This window comes from Galleria mellonella, unplaced genomic scaffold, assembly GCF_026898425.1.
Source record: "Galleria mellonella isolate WM207_F2 unplaced genomic scaffold, CSIRO_AGI_GalMel_v1 utg213, whole genome shotgun sequence".
Classification (NCBI taxonomy): Eukaryota; Metazoa; Arthropoda; class Insecta; order Lepidoptera; family Pyralidae; genus Galleria; species Galleria mellonella.
In genome coordinates, this window is record NW_026442039.1 from 5,086,549 (window position 1) to 5,110,704 (window position 24,156).

At 36.1% G+C, this 24,156-nt stretch overlaps 1 protein-coding gene across 2 annotated transcripts in view; it reads left to right on the top strand.

The window, feature by feature from the left end:
- Positions 1-24,156, top strand: part of LOC113511910 (uncharacterized) — an 85,427-nt gene extending 61,271 nt beyond the window's left edge. For both annotated transcript variants that reach the window (XM_052894495.1, XM_052894494.1), the window contains exons 27-43: positions 174-359; positions 1,578-1,726; positions 2,263-2,399; positions 2,945-3,071; positions 4,862-5,010; positions 6,273-6,414; positions 7,682-7,918; positions 8,215-8,480; positions 9,038-9,174; positions 9,783-9,866; positions 10,076-10,266; positions 12,454-12,660; positions 14,583-14,708; positions 15,556-15,644; positions 17,050-17,220; positions 18,148-18,234; positions 19,549-24,156. In XM_052894495.1, the coding sequence (XP_052750455.1) occupies positions 174-359; positions 1,578-1,726; positions 2,263-2,399; positions 2,945-3,071; positions 4,862-5,010; positions 6,273-6,414; positions 7,682-7,918; positions 8,215-8,480; positions 9,038-9,174; positions 9,783-9,866; positions 10,076-10,266; positions 12,454-12,660; positions 14,583-14,708; positions 15,556-15,644; positions 17,050-17,220; positions 18,148-18,234; positions 19,549-19,679 (2,616 nt within the window). In that variant the 3' untranslated portion in view covers positions 19,680-24,156. The remainder of the gene's footprint in view (positions 1-173; positions 360-1,577; positions 1,727-2,262; positions 2,400-2,944; positions 3,072-4,861; positions 5,011-6,272; positions 6,415-7,681; positions 7,919-8,214; positions 8,481-9,037; positions 9,175-9,782; positions 9,867-10,075; positions 10,267-12,453; positions 12,661-14,582; positions 14,709-15,555; positions 15,645-17,049; positions 17,221-18,147; positions 18,235-19,548) is intronic.

Here is a 24,156-nt window from a genome sequence, read left to right on the forward strand (position 1 = left end):
TTAAAAAAGCGCTAGTGTTAAAAAAATATTTACAAATAAATACCATACTTAACTAATACCTAAATATTTATAATAATATATGTTAAATAAATATATAATAAACATAATAAATCTATTTATTTAAATATAAAAGTGTCTCTATGTTATGTATTAATGACGTTTAAACATTCCAGATCCGACAACACATGGCCGAAGTGGGCGTCCGCCGCTTCCAAGATCTCATCGGTCGGACTGACCTTCTCAAAGTGCGGGAGAACAACGACAATCCCAAGGCGAGGATGTTGAACCTCAGTCTGATATTAAAGAACGCATTGCACATGCGGCCTGGTGTTAATATTGTCGGAGGGTCGAAATCGCAAGTAAGTGCCTGTCTGTACGTTCTCTCTTCTTACCCTAACTACCCTGACAAAGTCTCCGTCAACCAGAGGGAAACTTTGTACAAAAGTTGATTGCTTGAGTACCTCTGTCCCATTCGTGTTTCTACCGTGAAGCAGTTGTGTTTGTATGGCTGTGTTTCGGTTTGAACGGTAGGATATGGCGTGAATTTACAAGGTACAGAGGAATAACACCTTAGTCCTCAGGAATGGCAACACATAGGGGTATCATGAGCGAAACAGTATACTCTGTTATGTCCATGGTACTGCTAATGTCTATAGGCGACAGTTACCACTTTCCATCAGGTGGGCCGGCAGCTTGTTTGCCATTCTAAGTCGTATAAAAAAAACTCCTATAAGGGACTTATATCGAATAATATAGAAAACCGAGTACCACAGGCTTCTATTCTTATTAACATCTTTTGCGTCTTACATTTTTCTATCTCATACATACGATGTGAACATCCACCAACTACTTGGGTTCAGGTTATGCAACAATAGTTACTGATGATTGACTCAATACCTGAGATGACACAAAACCGCCAAGAATAGCGTAAAAGTATCAGGAGGGCTGACCCCAAATAGGGAAATAAGTAGAAGATTTATTCATACATACACGACGGTTTCGAAAACTCATAACTCCTCAAAAAATATATATGTATAATATATAATTGATGGAAAATGTTTTAATAGGATCAATAGAAACTAAAACACTATTTTTTTTTTAAACTTTCTCTGTCTATTTATCACAATTGTATTCCTGAAGCTCTAACTTAGAATCTCGTAAATAGTTTATTTCGATACAGCATCTACAAGTGGTTTATTTCGTTGAATTTTGAAATCTGCGTAGAAAAAAGCTAGTATATAATAATAGGAGATTACTTCGAGGATTAAATATAAAAATTGTTTGTCGACGATATTTTTTTATTATCATTTCAGCCGTTGACTGTCCACTGTTGGACATAAACCTCTATATGGGGAGTTTTGCCAGTAGTTGCCACGTTTGGCAGGCGGGTTGGCAGCCGAAGTTATGCTTTTAGAGATGTTTTAAGAGGGATGCTGCTGCCCATCCCTCGCCCTCTTTAGTCACCTCTTACGACACCCACGGGAAAGGAAGGGGTGGCCTATTCTATGCCAGGACACACATGGCTGATTGTCGACGATAGAGGCGCATTAATAGAATGTTTCTTGCGTGGTCCCCAGGACTTCCAGCTGGAGAAGCGACTCGACAACCAACTGATCGAGCAGTGCTCCAGTATCCTGGACGGCACGCAGAAAGAAGTGGACATTAGTATGCGCATCACCAACGAGGACCGAGCCTTCACTACTACCCTCTCCTACCATATTGCTATGTAAGTTTTTCTTTACTATTTTTTCCAAGTCAGTTACTTGCCAATTCAAGACTGTTATTTACACACATTATATGTATACTTTTGATTACGGGTAACTAATATATAGCAATATTATGGAATGAGCTCCCTGCCGAAGTTTTCCAAAGAGACTACAGCATGGGGTTCTTCAAAAGGGGGGTAAAGAGGTTTCTTCAGTTTCAGTTTATTTCTAGTGAATGAATAAAATTAGTAGTCGAATGATTTGAAAATCATTCGAACAATCCGAATGAATTGCTCAATCGAATAATCTTTAATAATCGGATTAGTAAAGTCGCGCGTCGTACTTCAAACGAATCTTTCAAGGTCTTATTATTTTTCAACTGTCTGCGACCCCCTATAGTAAAGAACGCGACCCCCCGGTTGGGAAACGATTATATATACTAATGTACCCTGAATATTCTATACTTTTTTAAGTGACTCCTACTTTGTCCTAAATTGTCTATGGAAATACACATTGTAGCGTATTATTAACTGTTGTGTTTATTGTGTACCGTCAGGAAGTACGGCGAAGCGGGTTTGCCAGAAGATACTCAAGTACGTATCCAGTTGACTGGCTCGGCCGGACAAAGCTTCGGGGCCTTCCTCGCGCGCGGACTCACGCTGACCCTAGAAGGAGATGCTAACGACTACGTTGGTATGTATACGCATTTGTGATCACCGTTCTACTTTCATCATTGTCATGAGTTCAGCCACTAGTGTCTCCTGCTGAAGGTAGACCTAAGTTTATCCAACTTGGAAAATAAGTTGACAGCCCACCTGATGGGAAGTGGTAACCATAGACAACACCGGATTCAACGTGTGTGACACGAAATAAACTATGTGACAACACAAAATGTGTGAAACTATTATAAAACTACCATATGACCTTATTGTACCACATCTTTTGCAATAAAATTCATTCATTCATTCATTCAACGGTACATCTCACGCGATGCTATTCTTAAACATTAAGGTGGTAATACCTACAGATAGTTATACCATATGCTGTATCACTGAAATTACAGACTGTAGAGGCTTTACGTTCGTTATGTCTTTGTACTCTGAAATTTCAATGCTATATCTCATACTTCAAATCATAACATGCAATTAGAGGTACTAGTGTACAAACAGATCTGTTAGGGACTCTATGAAACTTCTTGTTGTTCCAATTTTAAATTTTAATATTATTCCATTCTTTAGGCAAAGGCTTGTCCGGCGGTACAATAATCATCTACCCGCCAAAGAACTCGCCGTTCGAATCGCATTTGAACGTCATCGTTGGAAATGTGTGTCTTTACGGAGCGACGTCTGGACGAGCTTATTTCCGGTTTGTATACTATGCAACCCTTTTTTTTTTTTAATTTATTTCTCACTACAAAGAATTAAAAAATTTACTACCTATAACATTAAGTATTGTATTAGGTGTTAAACCTGTACTATAATTCACCAGGACGACTCTGTTAACAGTAAACTATTTTTTAAATGAAAGCGTGTGGATTTATTGGCACATTGAGTACGAGGTTTGTCCGGAAAGTACGTATAAAAGTTTTTTAAAAATTTTATTTTACAATTATTCAGGTAAATCAATTTTATCCCCTTCAAAGTACTCCCCCTGTGACATAATGCACTTGTGCCAACGCCGTTTCCACTGTGAGAAGGCTCCTTGAAAAGGTTTCTCAGCTGCCCCGTCGTGTAATATGCCGCCCCCGAAGTACCAATTTGGTTTTTGGGAACAAGAAGAAGTCACACGGGGCCAAATCCGGCGAATAGGGGGGGTGTTCGGTCACCGTAATGGAATTTTTACTCAAAAACTCACGGAACGATCTTGGCGCAAATTTTTTTCATTTGAAGTTCGTTTCTTAGAATTTCGTGGACCACGGTTTTGCCCAAATTAAGCTCTTCAGCCACCTGTCTGACCGTTAAACGACGGTCCCCATTAACACAAGTTCGAATTCTTTCCACGTTTTCGTCGGAATGTGAAGTGGAAGGACGTCCTGAACGTGGGTCATCTTGAACGCTTTCTCGGCCCTCTCTGAATCTTTTTAGCCACTTGTTATATATTATTCTTGCCGAGTTTTGATTACGACGCGCTGCTCTTCAACGGAAGCGGGCTCCATGCCGACGGGGTTTCGTTATAGTAACTTCACAGATGGCGTGACAAGCCAGTTCGCACCGCACGGCGGTCAGACCAGAACTGAAGCATTGTTAGGGACATAAGGAAGGGGTCCTGCGCTTACCTGGCCCCCACTCCTCTTTCTCGCATTCCAAAACACTTTTATACGAACTTTCCGGACAGACCTCGTATGTTGTTTTCTTATTCACTCTATGGTGACGAAAAATACCTATAATAAATGAAGTGAATCCGAGTAACAGCGGTAGGCTTTTACCCCTTACCATGTTATATATTAATATGCTTGATGAAATGTCTAATGTTATAGTATCCACAGTGGCGACAGCCGACAAATACCCCTGATTACCCCTTTAAGAATTATAACTGTAATTATTTATTTATTGCAAGCTTTTTTTTACTAGCAATGTGTCTGTTAGTTTGTGTAAGTCAGGTCAAATTTTACAAGCTCAATTGTAACCAGTTTCTCTTGCTCGCTGAAATTTTACATGCACATTTATGGAGACAATATATTTTGCAGTATTCAATATTATATTTACAAAATGGCTATTGCCACAAGATGGCGGATGGTTTTGTCAATCCTGTTAATATGGGTGCAAATGAAAGGACTTGTAGAGTAGGTAACGATAAAATACTCATATTATTTAAAATGGCGGCATTCACGACATGACAGGATTACATTGTAAGTGCTTGTTTTTCTTTCAAACCTATTTAACCGGGTGGGAAAGGGATTGTTAGTAATGAGATTTAACAGCCCCATTGTTAGCAATATACCCTATCAGGTCGACCTCCACGCGGTTCTCCCTGGAAACTAGTGGTTAATTCTTGTTCAATTGGTTACTATGGGCCAACTGACCTGCCTTCATTCTCACTTGTCACCCTTCACTGGTACCCCGCCAGTGTATACCGATAGCGCAGGCGGGGTTACCACTCCATCTTCACCCATTAAAAAAAACCTATTTAACCGTGCTTATTGTTGTACTGTGCAGCGGCATAGCATCGGAGCGTTTCTGCGTGCGTAACTCAGGCTGCGTGGCGGTGGCGGAGGGCGCGGGCGACCACGGCTGCGAGTACATGACGGCCGGCGTCGCGCTCGTGCTCGGCCTCACCGGCAGGAACTTCGCCGCCGGCATGTCCGGTACGTACGCCTACCGCCATCACTACCACCACACACCACCACACCACACTCGCTACACTAGTGGCCGTCAGGTCGACCTCCACGCTCCTACCCTGGTAACCATCATGTTTTATTCGTGATGAATTCATCATGATGAGCTAACTAACCTGGTATCATCCTCTCCTATCGTCCCTCACTAGTGCCCCACCAGCGTATACTGATAGCGCAAACCTAGATAATCAGTAGATATCCACTACATGGCCACTAATCATCGTTTACATCCTCCACCTCTGCCCTACCCTCTACCCTCTACTACAAACCTACTACCCACTGCACCTCCACACGTATCCACTACAGCGCCACCACTAAAAAGCTGTATACTAACTTCCCCACTCCGCTTGCTGAAAAGTAATTATTACCTATGAATACTGACAATAATAAGTAATGAATCATGTGTAAGACAGTGCAGGACGATTCACTGATTGCATTAGATTGAAACAAAACACATTGCGCTGGGACACTCACAGCATCCGCTGAGCCGGTTCCTTTTGCCGGGTGTGGGACACTTTTTGTATATGTTATTTATATTTTATATTGTAAGTTTACTGGCAATAAATGTATCTATTCTATTCTATTCTATTCTAAAATATATATTATTTGCCTAAATAGATCACACAAAAATAACACTTAATGAAATGTTGAAATTGATTCATATTTCGATAAATATAAAGAAAAATATAATATGTATTGTAGAAATACTTCAATGTTCTATTTCACAAGAGTTTTATTTATTCACTATCAACTCGCTCCGGCTTCGCACTTTTTTTACAGAAAATATAAAATAGTCTATGTTACTCCGAGGAGACAGATCTTTCAGTAAAATTGCTTAAGTAGTTTTTAAATCATGTTTCCTCATTATAAATTAATTAATTAATTATTAATTTATCTATAAATTAATTTATTTATTAATCCTAATTATTAATTTGCATTGACACACTACCTAAACTTTCGGACCTCCAACAAATATCGTTATATTTAGTTATAATAATGTCTATAGGCGACGATTACCACTTTCCATCAGGTGGGCCGTCAGCTTGATTGCCATTCTAAGATGCATAAAAAAATATTTTAGTCAATTTATAAAAAAAAAAACATAACAAATTATATACTAAAACCTTAAAACCACTCTATAGTGGTTCTCGAGAAAGGTTTTTTTCGCCAATGGATCAATCAATACATATTGAGTATCTATGTCTAAATTTATTATTTTTTACTTCCACCAGGTGGTATAGCCTATGTATACGATATTGATGGTTCATTTAAAAGCAAATGCAACCAAGAGACGGTGGAGTTGCTGCCTCTTGAACAGCAAGAGGACCTCGAATATGTCAAGACATTGTTGGAGGAATTCGTCGAATACACTGGGTATGGCTGTATTATTTTTATACGATATTTTGAGTAAAATATAAAATAAAAAAAAATAAAAAATATTCGTAACTCAAAATTTTTTACATACAAATATTTTTTTTTAAACTTATGTCCATTTTTTATTCGATGTCTATATACATAGGTAACGGGAAATTAATAAACTCACTGTGTTTTTGTCGTTTCCAACAATTGTTTCGACTTCGAATGTTTTTTGTGTATGGAATCACCATTTGAAGTTTCTAACCACCTTTCTAATACAAATATCTTATTATTTCACTATCATTCTACTCTGTATTTAATACAAAGTGCGCAATCCTTAAAGCATAAGCAAGCTGAAGTGGCAATATGCTAGTCACGTAACACGAAGAACCAACAACCGATGGGGAAGTAAAGTTCTCGACTGGCGACTCTTTACAGGCAAACGCAGTGTAGGAGGACCCTCCACAAGATGGAGTGACGACTTGTAATGTATTGCAAGTGGCTCGGGACCGTTCCTTACGGCAATCTATGGGGGATGGCCTATGTTCAGCGGTGGACAGATAATGGCTGAGATGATGATGAAAGTATGCAATTCCCGAGACTAGAACTTAGCTCATTTGGATGAATTATGCATTATGAATAAAATACATATTTGTAAAGTCTTTACAGGTATTATATGAGTATGAGTATATGTACATCTTCTATAGAATTTATCATGGGGAGTGCTCTGAGGAATTGTTCGGATTGATTTGGGGGTAAAGAGGTTTCTTCAGGATCGGCAACGCGCGTGTAATTCCTCTGGTATTGCAGGTGTCCATAGGCTACGGTAACCACTTACTATCAGGTGGGCCGTATGCTTGTTTGCCACCTCAGTGGTATAAAAAAAAATTGATACCTGCTGCTGATTTTAACCATCGTACTACCCGCCATAAACTAAAATTTCATCCGAACCATCTGGACGAGTGGCGGTCCTCCACCGTGCGTTTTTCAAAGCACTTTCTCCCACGCACAACCACTCTTTGGAATCAACATCCAGCGGCAGTATTTCCGAACCGATACGACGTCATAACCTTCAAGAAAAGAGCATATTCCTTTTTAAAAGACCGGCAGCACACCTGCAATGCCGTTAGTGTTGTGGGTGACCATGGGCGGCGGTAGTCACTTACCATCAGGTGAGCCGCATGCTCGTGTGCCCCCTGTGTTGTATAAAAAAAAAAAAAATTAACATTGCCCCAAATAAAAAGTTACTTCTGAATTTACTTAATTGGTAGTTAATATTTAACAGGTCAGTAATTGCTCAGGAGCTACTGAGCACATGGCCGGAGCCCGCCAAAATGTTCATCAAGGTATTCCCATACGAATACCAGCGGGTTCTGAAGCAGCTCGCTATGAAGTCGCCAGCTCCCACGCCGAAGGTGGAAGCCAATGGGAAGGCGGAGAATGGTGTATTAGACATAGAGGAGACTGTCAGAGATGTTGAGCTGGATAAAAAGAACTTGGAGAAGATTCTCGATAAGACTAGGTGAGTAAATAGTTAGAAAATATTGAATAGGAAAGAGGGGGGGGGGGGGATTTTTTTTTATAAACAAAAAACTATCACTGGTTAATTGATTGTTAAAAGTATACACTGGCGGAGCACCAGTGAAGGGTGATAGATGAGAATGAAAACAGGCCAGTTAGCCCATCATGATGAATTAATCAGGAATTAACTATGATAGTTTCCAGGGGGAACCGCGTGGAGGTGGACCTGGTTAGGTGTATTGCTAGCAATGGGATTCTTAGTCTCCATTACTAACAATCCTTTCCCCCCGTGTGCAGGGGCTTCATGAAGTACCCGCGCGAGACGTCGCTGTACCGGCCGGCCGAGCGCCGGCTGCGCGACTGGGACGAGATCTACAACTTCGGGCACGTGCGGCGCGGGCTGCGCGTGCAGGCCGCGCGCTGCATGGACTGCGGCGTGCCCTTCTGCCAGAGCGACCACGGCTGCCCGCTGGGGAACATCATCCCCAAGTGGAACGACCTCGTCTACCGCGCCGACTGGCAGCAGGCGCTCAAGCACCTGCTGCAGACCAACAACTTCCCCGGTGAGGATGCACTTTATCACATAATATATATATATATAATAGTGCGCCGTGAAAGGGTAGCTTTGTTTTTTTTTCTCAATGTTCTCTACCTAAAGGTTGTCTGAAAGAGATTGCTTAGGAATAAGGCCGCCTTTTGTATTAATTCTAATTAAAATTAACTGTATTTCTTGCTTATTGCTATTAATTATTGTTTTGAGATTTTCTTTTGATACTTCGATATTGAATGAATGAATAAGTATACTTTATTTGCATTATACAATATATGGAATAAGCAAGACAATTGATAAATGTAACGATACAGTTGTTGCACAATAAGGCGGTCTTATTGCTGAGACCAGTCTTCTATTCTTAGATATTCCAAGACATGAGCATCTTGAATCCCATATCTATTATTTTGAATAGTAAGACATACTAAATCAGTAAAAAAAAATTTCTCTCTTTATTTATTTAGAGATATTTATTTGTATGTAAAATGATGATGTCAGTCCTCGTAACTTATTCTAAATATACAGCAATAAATTTTAAATATGAATCGAATGATGAATCATTCGCGACAGAATTCACGGGGCGCGTGTGTCCGGCGCCGTGCGAGAGCGCGTGCGTGCTGGGCATCTCCGAGCCCGCCGTCACCATCAAGAACATCGAGTGCGCCATCATCGACCACGCCTTCGACAACGGCTGGATCGGACCTGAGGTGCCGCAAGCGCTTGCACTCACACCTACACACTAGACCCTACTAACCCAACCCACTCATCCATACACACCCATACACACTGGTTCTACTAACCCACACGCTCATCCATACCCATTACATTATATACTTTGTACAAAAGTCGATTGCTTGAGTACCTCTGTCCTATTCGTGTTTCTACCGTGAAGCAGTTGTGTTTGCATGGCTGTGTTTCGGTTTGAAGGGTGGGATATAGCGTGAATTTACAGGGTAGGTATAGAAGAATAACATCTGAGTCCTCAGGAATGGCAACGCATGGGGGGTAACATGGGCAAAACAGTATACTCTGTTATGTCCATGGTACTGCCTATATACTATATCTCTATAGGCGACGGTTACCACTTTCCATCAGATGGGCCGACAGCTTGTTTGCCATTCTAAGTTGTATAAAAAAAATACATTTCACTACCCACTTATACACATCCATACACACTCACTAGATCCCTATTCACCCAGATAGGTGAATAGGGATCTCATCCCTACCTGACCCAATTTTTTAGCTTTATTGTTTTGTTATATAATGTATCTGTGATCACAATTAAATGTAATAATGTTTGGAACATGTTTCTTAGATCCCGGAACATCGCAATGGCAAGACTGTCGCCGTGGTGGGCTCGGGCCCGGCTGGCCTCGCGTGTGCACACCAGCTCAATAAGGTAACCAAATATAACTAACACCTAAGAATGTTATAAGGAACTAAACCCCACATTTTCTTTATATAATCTGCTAATGTACATGTACTAGTCCGTTAATGTTACATTCTCAACGCGAGAGGCCTATTAAAGACGGCGGGTTATACGAATTCAAACGAATATTATTATGATTCGTGTAAAGTGGGTTTTTTAACCCTCTTGTTTATACGCAGGTCGGGTACACCGTGACTGTGTTTGAGCGCAACGACCGTCCGGGCGGGCTGCTGCAGTACGGCATCCCCACTATGAAGCTCAGCAAGGAGGTGGTCGCGCGCCGTGTCAAGCTCCTGACTGCTGAGGGTATCTCCTTCAAGTGCAACGTCGACGTCGGCAAAGACATATCTGCCAGTGACCTCGCCAATGAGTGAGTCAGAGTAACTATAGGATATCTATATTAGGCATTGGTAATATCAGTACCGTGGTCCCAACATAATGGGTCACCCCTTCCTTTCCGGGATGAAAGGGATTGTTAACAATGGAGTTTGACAACCCCATTGCTAGCAATATGCCCTATTAGGTCGACCTACACGTGGGTCCTCCTGGAAACTATCGTGAACAATTCTTGTTAAATTCGTCACGATGGGCTAACTGATCGGCTTCATCCTCATCTGTCATCCTTCACTGGTGCCCCGCCGGTATATACTGATAGCACGGGTGGGGTTACCATTCCATTATTATCCATTAAAAAAAAATCTGTAACCCCTGCGATATTGTCTTTGGTAAATTCACTTATATTTATAAGGAATTTCAACATTATTAAAGAGAGGGGACTTTGGTCATATTCATTGTCTATCATTCTGTTAGACATAGCATTGACGAAACTATTTTTTTAAAGGAGACTCGTCTCCACTATGACGACGCTTCTAACCCTCAAGTCAAGCCTAATGTCACATTCTGACAGCTTATATAACGAACATAATAAAAGAAACGTTAAAAGAGCGCCGACAATAAAACATAGAGATGACGTAAAATTAGCACCACTATAACTTTTATATTTCTGCGCAAATAAACTCTAGTCGTCTCGTTCACTCCTATTGTTTTAATAATCCCATCCTTTTTCAACTATATAGTGATGTACCTAATTATTTTTTTTCACATGTTATCTAAGTGTATAAGAAATGTTTTGAAAAAATCATTGGTCGTGAATACATTATGAATACGTCATAACGGCTGTCGACTCGGACGTCCTTCGCCTATAGTAGTTTACGTACGTCAATTGTGCACCCGTCGCTCGTACACATTACGTCAATAACCCCGCGCTTTGAAGAGATCGGATCACATGTAATATCATTTGTAATATATTTTTTTATACAATATTACCAAAGATTTCGGAATTGAAATATTACGTAACTTTTTTGTTTTATTATTAATGACGTAAATTTTGCTATGACGATGATTAGTGACAAGGAATGTAACTGAATTCTTTATATTATTACAATCCGTTTTCAAAATCTAGCCATCTTAAAAATATGGTTGACAATTTATATAGATAATTAGCGATCCGGCCCGGCGTCGCGCGAGACATTTATAGTTTTATGTTATTTATTTATAGGATTCTTTAATACAGCTAAACATTTTAGTACAATACACTGGTATATATTCTTACAATTATACTATTAAGCATGCCTTATATATATATATATATATATATATATATATATATATATATATAATGTCTAGATATATTATTTATTTATTCTTTAATGCACAATAAAACTTTGTACAAGTGGCATTCTCTATCAGCTAACGATTAGGTAAGAACTGAAAGCATATGAAGGGCAGTGATGGTGAATATAGATTATTCACCTCTGCCTCAATCATCACTGCCCTTCATAAGCTTATAATAATAAGACCTCTCTACAGATTTACAATTACTTATAATAAATCTGTAGAGAGGTGCTCCGCCAGAAATATATTTCCAAAATAACTATCAGCAGGGTGATTAGTGATCGATACTAATGCCATAAAAAATGCTATTGAATAATTTTTGTCTGTCTGTTTATTGTTATAAACAAAAAACTCGACGCATTTTAAAAATTGGCTTACAATTATTCTTCATACTACTAGGCATTTTATATTACTTTTCATAACGCTACGATCAATACGAGCAGAGCAGTGAAGGGAAATGTTAAAAATGTCTACCCGTGCGACGACGGGACGGGCCGCTAGTATGTAATAAAATTATTGTAACATACTGAAATAATTATACATACATATAATACGTAAGAATTACATAATTACAAAAACTCATTAAATACATAAACATCGCAATTTATATATGTATATATATATAAACAGTAAAAGATACAGTAACTATTGAGTCATTTTCTACTTTTGTTGACTAAACAAATAATTGAAATGTCCTCTTTTAAAAATAGGCTTACTGGGTACTCTGCGTAAATCTACAAGCATTTTATGTTACTCGTTGATTATATAGCTTTCTATAGGTAAAAGAATTTTCGAAATCGGTTTGAGTAGTTCTTGAGTTTATCCATTACTAACAAACAAACAATCAAATCTTTCCTCTTTATAATATTCGCTTTTGTCGCAGATATGACGCATTAGTGTTATGCATGGGTGCAACGTGGCCCCGAGACCTTCCCCTCAAGGGGCGGCAGCTTAACGGAATCCATTATGCCATGGAGTTCTTGGAGAGCTGGCAGAAGAAGCAGATGGGATCAACGCACCCCATGAAGGATAACCCCGAACTCAACGCGAAGGACAAGAACGTTCTGATCATTGGTGGCGGTGATACTGGGTAAGTATGACGCCTCCTATCTTCTACTAGCTTTTAGCCAAGGGGGAGAAGGGATCGTTAGTAATTGAGATTAAGGGCCCTATTGCTAGCAATATACCCGACCAGGTCGACCTTCCTGTGGTCCCCCCTGGAAACCATCTTGCTGAATTCCAAGTGTATTCAACACGATAGGCTAACTGACCTGCTTTTTTCATTTACATCTATCATCCCTCACTGGTGCCTCGCCAGCGTATACCGTTAGTGCAGTTGGGGTTAGCATTCCATTATCATCCATTAAAAAAAAAATTAAAAAAACTAGCTTTTAGCTGGGATATGGTCCACGTAACCGGGATATGTTGACTGATGGGATAAAGTAGCATATGTCATTATCCATCGCATATAGTACGCGTATATCAAATTTCATAATTAACGAACGACACCTTTATTTGCTTGAATACAGGTTATTACATTAATAATAATATTAATAATAATAATGTAATAACCATCGCATGGGGGGGTATCATGGGTGACACAGTATACTCTGGAGGTAGTAAAGAGGTTTCTTCAAGGTCAGCAACGCCCGCGTATCCCTTATATTGCAAGCGTTCATAGGCTACGATAATCGCTTATCATCAGATAGGCAGTATGCTTGTTTACCACCTAAGTGGTATAAAAAAAATTCTGTTGTGTCCATGGTACTGCTCATGTCTATAGGTGACAGTTAGCACTTTCCATCAGGTGGGCCGTCAGCTTGTTTGCCATTCTAAGTTGCATAAAAAATAAATTAATGTTAAAGTAAAGACTCTGCATTCAACCATGTGACGTGCAAATATTTTATTTGAAACTTCGGTTTTTTAAAATTTTACATTAAAATAGTCTTCAAGTGAATAAAAAAACATTTTTCAATAAGTCAATTGTAAAGTTTTTCAATTAATTTTTTGTCTGTCAGATCTCTCTATTCTGTCGGTAATTTATTATATATTGTTACTGCCATGTAGTAATATAGTTATTATTTAAATCGTTAAGGTGCTAAAAAATAACAATGCAACAAATACAAAAAACGCATTTTTTCATAATATTAGCAATCGTGACGTCCTCTAATATCAAAAAATTGGGGGGAAAGGGATTGTTAGTGATGGGATCTAATAGCCCCATTACTGGCAATATACCCTCTCAGGTTGACCTCCACGCGGTTCCCCCTGGAACCCATCATGTTTAATTCTTGTCGAATTCATCATGGTGGGCCAACTAACCTGCATTCATTCTCACCTATCATCTTCCACTGGTGCCTCGTCGGTGTATACCAATAGCGCGGGCGGGGTTTCCAATCCATTTTCACCCATTTAAAAAGAAAATATCAAAAAATTCTAGGCCTCTTGACGACTTTTCATTGCCAGTTTGTGGAACTCTTATACTCCTATTGACTGCTGTCGACGTATACCATCATTCGTAAATAAACATTGGATTCCATGCAAATTTGACAAACTATATTGAATTAACAAGTAAAACTATACAAAGAGAAGTCATTTCAAGAGAAAAGATATACAAAGACTGAGAATCATTTCATTAAAAGACGGTTCTCCCCGATTGTTAAAAAATAATGAACTGGCCTGTTTTCATTTCATGACAGTTTCATGGATGCCATATTTAATTTTTATCATTTCATTAGAAAACGATTGATAAAATTATAAAAAATTTGACAGTATATTGACGCCATATTTAATTTATACGGTTATAATACATCATACATACCTTAATTCACAAAAATAGCAACGCATAAAGGGTATCATGGGTGACACATCTGTTATGTACATGGTACTGTTCATGTCTATAAGCGACGATTACCTCTTTCATCAAGTGGGACGTTAGCTTGTTTGCCATTCTAAGTTGCATAAAAAATACAGCAGTGCTACAACCTATTAAGAATTCTGGACGTTCTACAGGTGCGATTGCATAGCGACCTCTCTCCGACAAGGCGCAAAATCTATTACGACATTCGAGATCCTACCAGAGCCAAAGAAGACGAGGGGACAGGACAATCCATGGCCGCAGTGGCCTAGAGTCTTCAGGTACTTGTTTCAAATACTTAAACCATAGACAGCTATTTTTACAATAATAATAGACGTGTTATTAAAGATTGTTATAAAAAAAATATGTAACGAAATAAATAACCAATATAAGTAACGTTTATGCGATCCCGACATAGAATGGGCCATCCCTTCCTTTCCCGTCATAAGAGGCGACTAAGTGAACCTAACCCTCTGACCGGGGGGGAAAGGGATTGTTAGTAATGGAGACTGAGAATCCCATCGCTAGCAATATACCCAACCAGGTCGACCTCCTCGCGGTTCTCTCTGGAAACTATCATGGTTAATTCCTGATGAATTCATCATGATGGGCTAACTGGCCTGTTTTCGTTCTCATCTATCACCCTTCGCTGGTGCTCCGCCAGCGTATCCCGTTAGCGCAGGTAGAGTTACCATACCATTATCAGCCATAAAAAAAACCCTCTGACCGGGCATCCCGCGATTTACGCGTGCAGTATCTTCTAGTTTAATTTTACGCATCCCGCGATTTCGACGTGCTCGCATTTTTTTATGTTTATTGACGTTGTTATCCCTCGATTTTAGTTTTGGTAAATTGATATAGTTTCTCAGAATCTCGCTAGATGGCTAAATGCTCGTACTGCTATTTGTTGTCAAAGCAATGTGTTTTATTAAATACGCGGTCAGAGAGTTAATGTTCGAAGGATGGGCAGCTGTTCCCCCTTAAAACATCCCGAAAGGCCAACTGAGGTTGCCAACTCGCCTGCCAAGCTTGGTACTGGCAAACCCCTCTTTATGGCGAGGCCTAGGCCCAGCAGTGGACATAATAATGATAATTATAATTATGTATATTTCCATTGTGTTTGCCCAGGGTGGACTACGGACACGACGAAGTTAAAGTGAAATTCGGCAATGACCCAAGGAAATTTTCCACTCTCACCAAAGAGTTCCTAGACGACGGTATGTAAACTGAATTGTATGGACAAAGTAACGCTTCATAACACATTTCTTCGAGGGAGAGGGAGAGGGGGATAGAAAAAATGTAACTAAAAAACGTCCCCTGAAGGTCTCGTAACCTTATGTTACTAAAAAAAATTTCTTCAAATGGGTGGTAAAGAGGTTTCTTCAGGGTCGGCAACGTGCGTAATACCCCTGGTATTGTAGGCGTTCATAGGCTACGGTAACCGCTTACCATCAAGTGGGCCGTATGCTTGTTTGACACCTCAGTGGTATAAAAAAATTTTTTTTCGCGTCTAAACCCGCATTTTTATTTCTTCTAGTTTACGCTGGTAAATAATATGTATGTTAATTTTAGACATGTATACCAAATTTTAATCAAATACATTAGACTGTTTAAACCCTCTTTTCTCCTAAACTCCAACAACAACGTATTAACATTGAATTTGATAAATATCCATTATTCTTATTTTTATTATTGTCTTAAAAAAACTCGAAAGGACGCATTTACAAGGACTAATTTACATTTTTTTTTTCTTATTGTGTAATATATTTAGAATTAAGTGGGGCCCAAAAGGATGTATTTTCGGTAATTCCGGAACGAATTTAAATTGCAAATTACAAATGTAACATAATGTAAAAAAATAAAATAAATGACTGTGCAATCAACAGCGAGACAACGTAAATATATTTTCCCCCATGTTTAACATTGCTTTATACAGGATTTCACGCAATAATTTTTTTTATAAATATTTACCAAATTTTATAGCCATTTGTATTTGTAAGATACTATTATCACCATTAAAATATAAAATTGAACTTTTAAATTAATCCATAATTTATCCAAACAAAAAATTTATGTATAGATTGATCCACCGATAGTGTGATCAATGCAATTCCATCAATAGTACTAACAATAAGTTCAAAACATTATTATAAGTTATCGATTAAATGATAATAACAATCGAATAGTCAATAACAATCGAATTTTAATATAGTTTTATCGGTTACATAATTTGATTATTAAATTATTTGCAGAACAACTATCGACTGATAATCGATACCTAACTATTATTAGGCAACACTATCTACATGGTGCATTATTATCAATATCTTCAACCAGTGAAGGATATCATGGTCGACACAGTATACTCTGTCATGTCCACGGTACTGTTCATGTCTATAGGCAACAGTTATCACTTTCTATTAAGGGGCCGGCAGCTTGCTTGCAATTATAAGTTGCATAAAAAATATCCTTTTTATTTAAATATATATATATATATATATATATATATATATATATATATATATATATATATATAGTTATATATATATGTATGTATGTATATGTATATATATATATATATATATATATATATATATATAAAATATATAACATGATGTACAGGCGAAGGCAACGTGTGCGGAGTATCGGCCGTGGAAGTAGAATGGACACGCGGCGCGGGCGGTCGCTGGGAGATGAACGAGGTGCCCGGCACCGACAAAATATACAAGGTCGACCTCGTGCTGCTCGCCATGGGCTTCCTGGGCCCGGAGAGATATGTCGCCAATCAGCTTGGTGAGCAATGTTATTTCTCACGAGTGATTAAAAAACGGGGTAAATAATGTTACTACGCAGTTTTAGGTATAATAATATTGTATAATGAAACAAGTTTAGAAAAACAGCAACATAAGGAAAATTATTATAGATAATGTAAGTACCTATTATCAAATTTAAAAACAAAATGTATTTTGTTTTTAAATTAAATTTTTAATTTTGGATAGGGTGCTTTATTTCAATATTATTGATTGGATATCTGCCATGTGACTGCCACATATATATTTTTGATCATTCTGAATTACATTATTCAAGAGAAATTTACATGGTACAGAGGAATAACACCTGAGTCCTCAGGAATGGCAACGCATGGGGGGTATCATGGGCGAAACAGTATACTCTGTTATGTCCATGGTACTGCTCATGTCTATAGGCGACGGTTACCACTTTCTATCAGGTGGGCCGTCAGCGTGTTTACCATTCTAAGTTGTATAAAAAAAAAATCCTCTACGGATTAGAAACGGAAGTCAACAGTTTCACGGTTAAAAATATTCTCTCTTCGATGCTGTCCTTTATCATCTTTTGAAAAAAATACATTTATTTATTTATTTTACTTTATTACATACAAATATTACATTGTCATATTTTTTTTTAATTAAACAAAAATGTATAACGGGCGAGCTTAACTCTTATAAGAGTTCTTTTCTAGTAAACGCAGAGTTTAAGGCATTAATTTCCATTATTCATAATTTAGGTATTAAAAAATTGGCGGCAGTCGCTTACCGTTACAGTTACAGGGCCTATAAGTTCCATAAGCTATAGTGATTGTTTGCCATCAGTCTGGCTATATGCTTTATTGCCATTTTGTAGTTTTAAAAGAAAATATCTATACAGGTTCGATATCTATATTTTGGGTTCCTTTGGTAATTGATTTTTTTTTCCTACCAGATCTGCCGCTCGATGCGCGTAGCAACATCGAGACAGTAAAGAGTGATATCTACCATACACCTGTAAGCAACGTCTTCGCAGCGGGAGGTACGTATTATTATATTGTTTATAAATAACTAGCGTCATGCCACGACTTCGCACGGCTGCACAAACAATATGGCGTCAGCGTGCAATGATTAATAATATTACTATTGTATCTATGTAAATAGCTTTCTAAACTCCATTTATACTTTATTTATTTACAAAAAATTACATTCGTATGATTTAGATTAAATAAAGATGTACAACGGGCGAGTTTAACTCTGTAAGAGTTCTCAGTACTCCTGAGTACTCAGGTATTATACCTCTGTACCCTGTAATTTCACTGCCATATCCCACCCTTCAAACCGAAACACTACTATGCAAACAACTGCTTCACAGTAGAAACACGAATGAGACAGAGATACTCAAGCAAACGACTTTTGTACAAAGTCTCCCTCTGGTAAGTCACAATACGAAACTGCAATATTTTTTCCTTCTTAATAAGGAACATGGTCTCATATCGATTATATTTAATGAACACTTTAATAATAATAATAATAATTTATTTTCTCAAAAAACATGTTACACAGAAGATACTAGTAACAATATGTTAGGAACATGCATGTTTTGCGAAAACAATGACATGCAATATTTAGGTACATTAATGTCAGTAAACAATTGACGTTAGCTAGTTAATAATGATAATAATTTAATCACGAAATAAAATAATAAATTTGAATTATTCACTTGTCATTGTATATTTTTATTTATGGTGCAATAAAGAGTTAAATAAATAAATAAATAAAGAAAAAAAAACAGTATTTTGCAGTGAGTTACTTTTTTGGGAAAATAGGCATTAATTCAGTATAAGCATTTTTCCTCCTATTCTTAATATCACGGAATATCTAATATTATAAGAACGTTACTATAATGCCATATAAATAACATTTATAATCAATACCGAGTGAAATTTGAACAACTATTTCAGTTGTTATTTCACCAGTTTCAAAAATGATATAAAAAATCTAAATAATAATAAAACAATTTATTCGGCTACAAAACATAACAATATTAATGACAACTTTATACATTAAAATAAATGAAATGCTAAAATAGCTAAGCTTAAGCTGCAGCGTGAATTTACTGGGTACAGAGGAATAACACCTGAGCCCTCAGGAATGGCAACGCATGGAGGGTATCATGGGCGAAACAGTATACTCTGTTATGTCCATGGTACTGCTCATGTCTATAGGCGACGGTTACCACTTTCAATCAGGTGGGCCGTCAGCTTGTTTGCCATTCTAAGTTGTATAAAAAAAAAACAAATAACCACCTAACTTTATATGGATTCCACGTGACATAAATGTGTTTATGAAACAGATTGCCGGCGCGGTCAGTCACTGGTTGTGTGGGCGATATCTGAGGGCAGGCAGGCGGCGAGGGCGGTCGATTTGTACCTATCAGGACATTCTTCCTTACCAGGACCTGGCGGTGTCATCTACAGCCATTGAACTAGCACACTGAGGCTTATCTATTCACATTAGATAGAATGCCAACTTTAGATAAAATGAATCATTCTATGTTCCTTTATAATAGATGGCGTAACTCTTGGTAAAGTTCCAATTCAGACCATATCTATTAAAACAAACCTCAATTACATCATGTTATATTTCTAAATAATTTTGTTATAACAATTGTGACAATACAAGGAGCCAGAACGAAGTCGATCGTAAAAGATCGAGTGATGAGTACGTAGAATTATATTTTTCTGCAAACTACCCCCTTAGACATAAATTATGTTTCAACTGGCAATATCGCTGGTATAACTTCGGTACCTCTGAATGTCACTCTCTAAAATTAACTGTTAAAAATATAAGATGTTCTAATTTAGACCAGCGACCTATAGATTTGTTTAATTCACGAGGTTTTGATACTGGTGAAAGAATTTTATGACTCTAATCTCAGATTCTGGTCTGACGTTTTGAACTGTCACTGTCAAAATTAAATCACCGAAAATTCTAAAATAAGATACTCAAGACATTGGCTGTATTTGACTTTTCCAAAGAGATAAAAAAAAAATATTGAACAAGAATATTACAGATTTTGACAGTGACAAAACTTTGTTAGGCTCATAAGGTTTTGATACTAGCGAATGGATATTAATATTCTGATTATCTCGTTATATTAATAAATAAATGATTATAATGTTGATTCCTTAGAATTTAGCTGCGTTATCGAATAGATTTGATCTTTGAATATCCGCTAATGTCATCCAAGTTATTGCCAACCTAATATTATTAAGTGTTTTTAGATCGACATTTTAATAAAACAGAAATTATCAATTATTATTCATATAGTATTACGTAAATATTTAATTGTACTTAGGATCGTTAAGGAAATGTAAGTAAATATGTGTTGTTAATTAACAGGATGGAAGGGAACATTGTCACACCCAGTCTATTGAAGTAAAAATACTATTTAGAAATAAATACTCCTTTTTATTGAATTATGTATTCAATTATCTAGTGCCTCATATTGGCGCTAAATGCTATACTCAGTGGTATTTATTACATATATATATATATATATATATATATGTACTATGATTTATTAATTTGACATCAATGCATATTGAGAATTGACCCTGCTATTATCTCACTGTTTAAATACGAGTATGACGCCTCAAACACTACTTCACCTACGAAACTAGACGACATTTTATGTATACATACATAAAGAAACTTTAACTTCGTCTAGTTCATTTAATTTTTCTCCGCAAATCAAAAAATTACACTAGAATTTTATTCTTTTATTTATTAAGTAAAGTGACGGGGAAACAGTATCTTTGTAATAACAAATTTATTTCGTATTTTGTGTTATATAGGTTGTTAATTATGGCTGCTTCTTGTAGTCTAATATTATAATAATATTATTAATCTATAAAAAAATCTCCATCACACAGATTAATTAAAAAACAATATGGCATACGAATGCCATTTAAGTTTTCAAAATTCGAACACGAGTTTGATAATGTTCCTTCCACTTTCGATTTATGTTAACCGCTTCTTTCAGAAAGTATTTTGATACTTGAACGCATTAATTTAGAGTCTACTGTAATAACCATATATTTGTAAGCACATTCCGTTTTGTAGTGTATCTAGTGTTTTTAGATAACGCTTTTAAATCTAAACATATCTTAAATGAATTTGGTTTGTGAATGTATGATCTCTGACGTGTCATATTAATGTTTCGGATGTTTTTTTTTTTTTTTAATATTATTATTTTATATTGTTGTTTATGTATAGAAGCAGTATTCTTCATGAATATTAACAATGTACGTACATGATATTATTGTATGTAATTCAATGATGTAACTATTTTAATATTTTCCTAATAATCTTAAGTATCGATTCTGTATTCGATAGTCGTTTAGAAGTACACATACAATCTTATAATCGATTATGTAAACGACAATATCATATGTAAGATCGATTATAATACCAATTAATATAATCGACACAATGTATTTGAACTATATTATTGATTGTACAAGAAAATAATCGATTGTAATATATTGGACTAATTATCGATATAAAATAAAATAAATCAAAACTTCATATTGATACTATCGATTCTACCGATAAAACCAATCGATACTTAGATTATTTTAGTTAAACACTATCGATTTATTAGTAATCGATTGTTAGTCAACATTACTATTATGGTTTAATGTACAGTTTTAAGTATTTCTTTTTCATGTTGTACAGGATGGACTTTAACATTTACAATGGCGTATTAAACGACAATCAATGTACAATGTTTTTTTTTTTTTTATTTAACAAGACCACAATACCTTTTTTGTCGTGGTCAAGGTTTTTAACAATTTTTTTTTTCTATAATATTCTTACCAGTAGAATATTATTTATTTTAATATACTTATGCATACATTATTGTAAAGTTAAATGATAAATGTTAAAACCCAAAGCCAAATATTTTCCAAATTCTATAAGATAGTCATTACTAATAGTGTCAGATATTTTAAGAAGGTTAATAAATTCGTATGAATATGTTTAATATCATTTAATTGCTTTTTTTATTGTAATGATTTACTGATTCGTATAGGGTTAGGTGGAAGGGAAAATATAGCCGAATACTCAGTGATAAAATTCATAAAATTTATCCTTTTTAAGTAGACAAGTACATTTGACGTAATCGAATTTAAATCAATTCGAACTTACAATAATTAGACGTCAAATGGACGTCCCCATTAGAAAGTTTTGACGTCCATATTAGATCCCAGTGTAATGATGTCAAAAATCAGCATAAAAAATGGTCACGTGATCAATTTAAAACTGTATAGTCTATGATTTCGTTTGAAAGATTCTAAATTATTTTTCGTATTTTGACAATGTTTTGTTTTTAGGAAAACTTGTTTATTTTCATGAGTACATTCACTGATTCGGTTCGTGTAGATATTCTTTACGCAAGTAAAGGATTTATCCATATGAAACTACAGATGTCACCTACATTTATTAAAACGCTAAAAAAAAGTAGGGTAGTATATAAAACGGTTTCCTAGAACTTTACTAAATTTAATAATATTATTAACCTGTGATTAGATATTTGTGTTACAGTTGTTGAGATTAAATATTAAATAATTAAGTACTACGTAGTCGTTTCTAATCCGATATTAAAGTTCCTGAATTAATTTCGTTAGTAGTAATAAAACTTTACTGTTGCTATTTTTAGTTTTTTTTTTTTTTTTATTTACTATCCTATCGATAAATTGCGTGATTTCTTTGATTGTTTTTTATTCAAGTAATTTAATATTTTATTAATCGACATACAAATTCAATTGTACAGAGTAACATTTGTCATTGTGATAATTTTACATAATTACAAACTCATATTATAAACGTAATATAAGCGCTCGCGTCACAGCCGCTCATCATTAAGGATTACGAATTGACACCGAAACTAGTCGAACTTTTTCGATCCAATTACACGTTAATTAAAGCAAGTAGTTATTACATTAAAATATAACGTGTGTTTATAAAATTTTTAACAATAAAACAACTTTTGTTTGAGAGGCAAACGAGCTTACAAATCGTCTCAATGAAAGTGGTAGCTTAAGTGGCTCAAACCTTGAGGTTATAGGAAGTTTTTATGATTTACCATAGCACATTATATTGTCCAATTTTCCGACACCATATAGAAAGAGAGTGAAATGTATGCAAATGTATTTATTCACAATATCATTGTGAAGGTGCCCGTTCGTATGTAAAGGTTACATTTAAATAGACTTCGGTTTATCCACTGTGACAAATGTTATTCAGTCTAGCTACTTGTAACTTCTAGCTTCTAAAATGTTGAACATGTATATCTACAATAACAAATTACAACAATTCTATAATTCTCTTCTAATATTATGGTCTGTTATTTTCCCCCCCCCCCCCCCCCCCAATATAATGGCTCATAAATATTGAACAACGAAGAATGATATTAATATTCATGTAAAGAATGGATAATTAAAATAAAAAAAGAAAACAATGTTATGTAATCAATATTTAATTATTTGTGTACCTCGCTTGTCATGTTTCGTGTTTTTAAAGTTTAATGGTAATTCTCGTTACTTTAAAATGAATATTAGTAAATGTTTTTTTTTTTTTTTAAGGAATATTTTTATTGTATGCAGAAAAGACGCTGTAGTTATTTTATTATATATAATGTCTCTCTTCAATAGCTGTCGATACTGTAATAGTATGTGCCATTATACCAAAAATGTAATTTGTCGTTCAGAGACAAAATTTTATTCGACAACAATCAATTACATTGTAAACTAAAGTTAACACTAGAATGTTAGTATAGTCTAGTGATATTATCGCGGCCATTTCGATATTATGTCATTGACAATAATTAAAATGTTTATTCATACATAAAACACTGTATCGAATATTATAGAATTGAAGAAATAAATATTTCAGCACA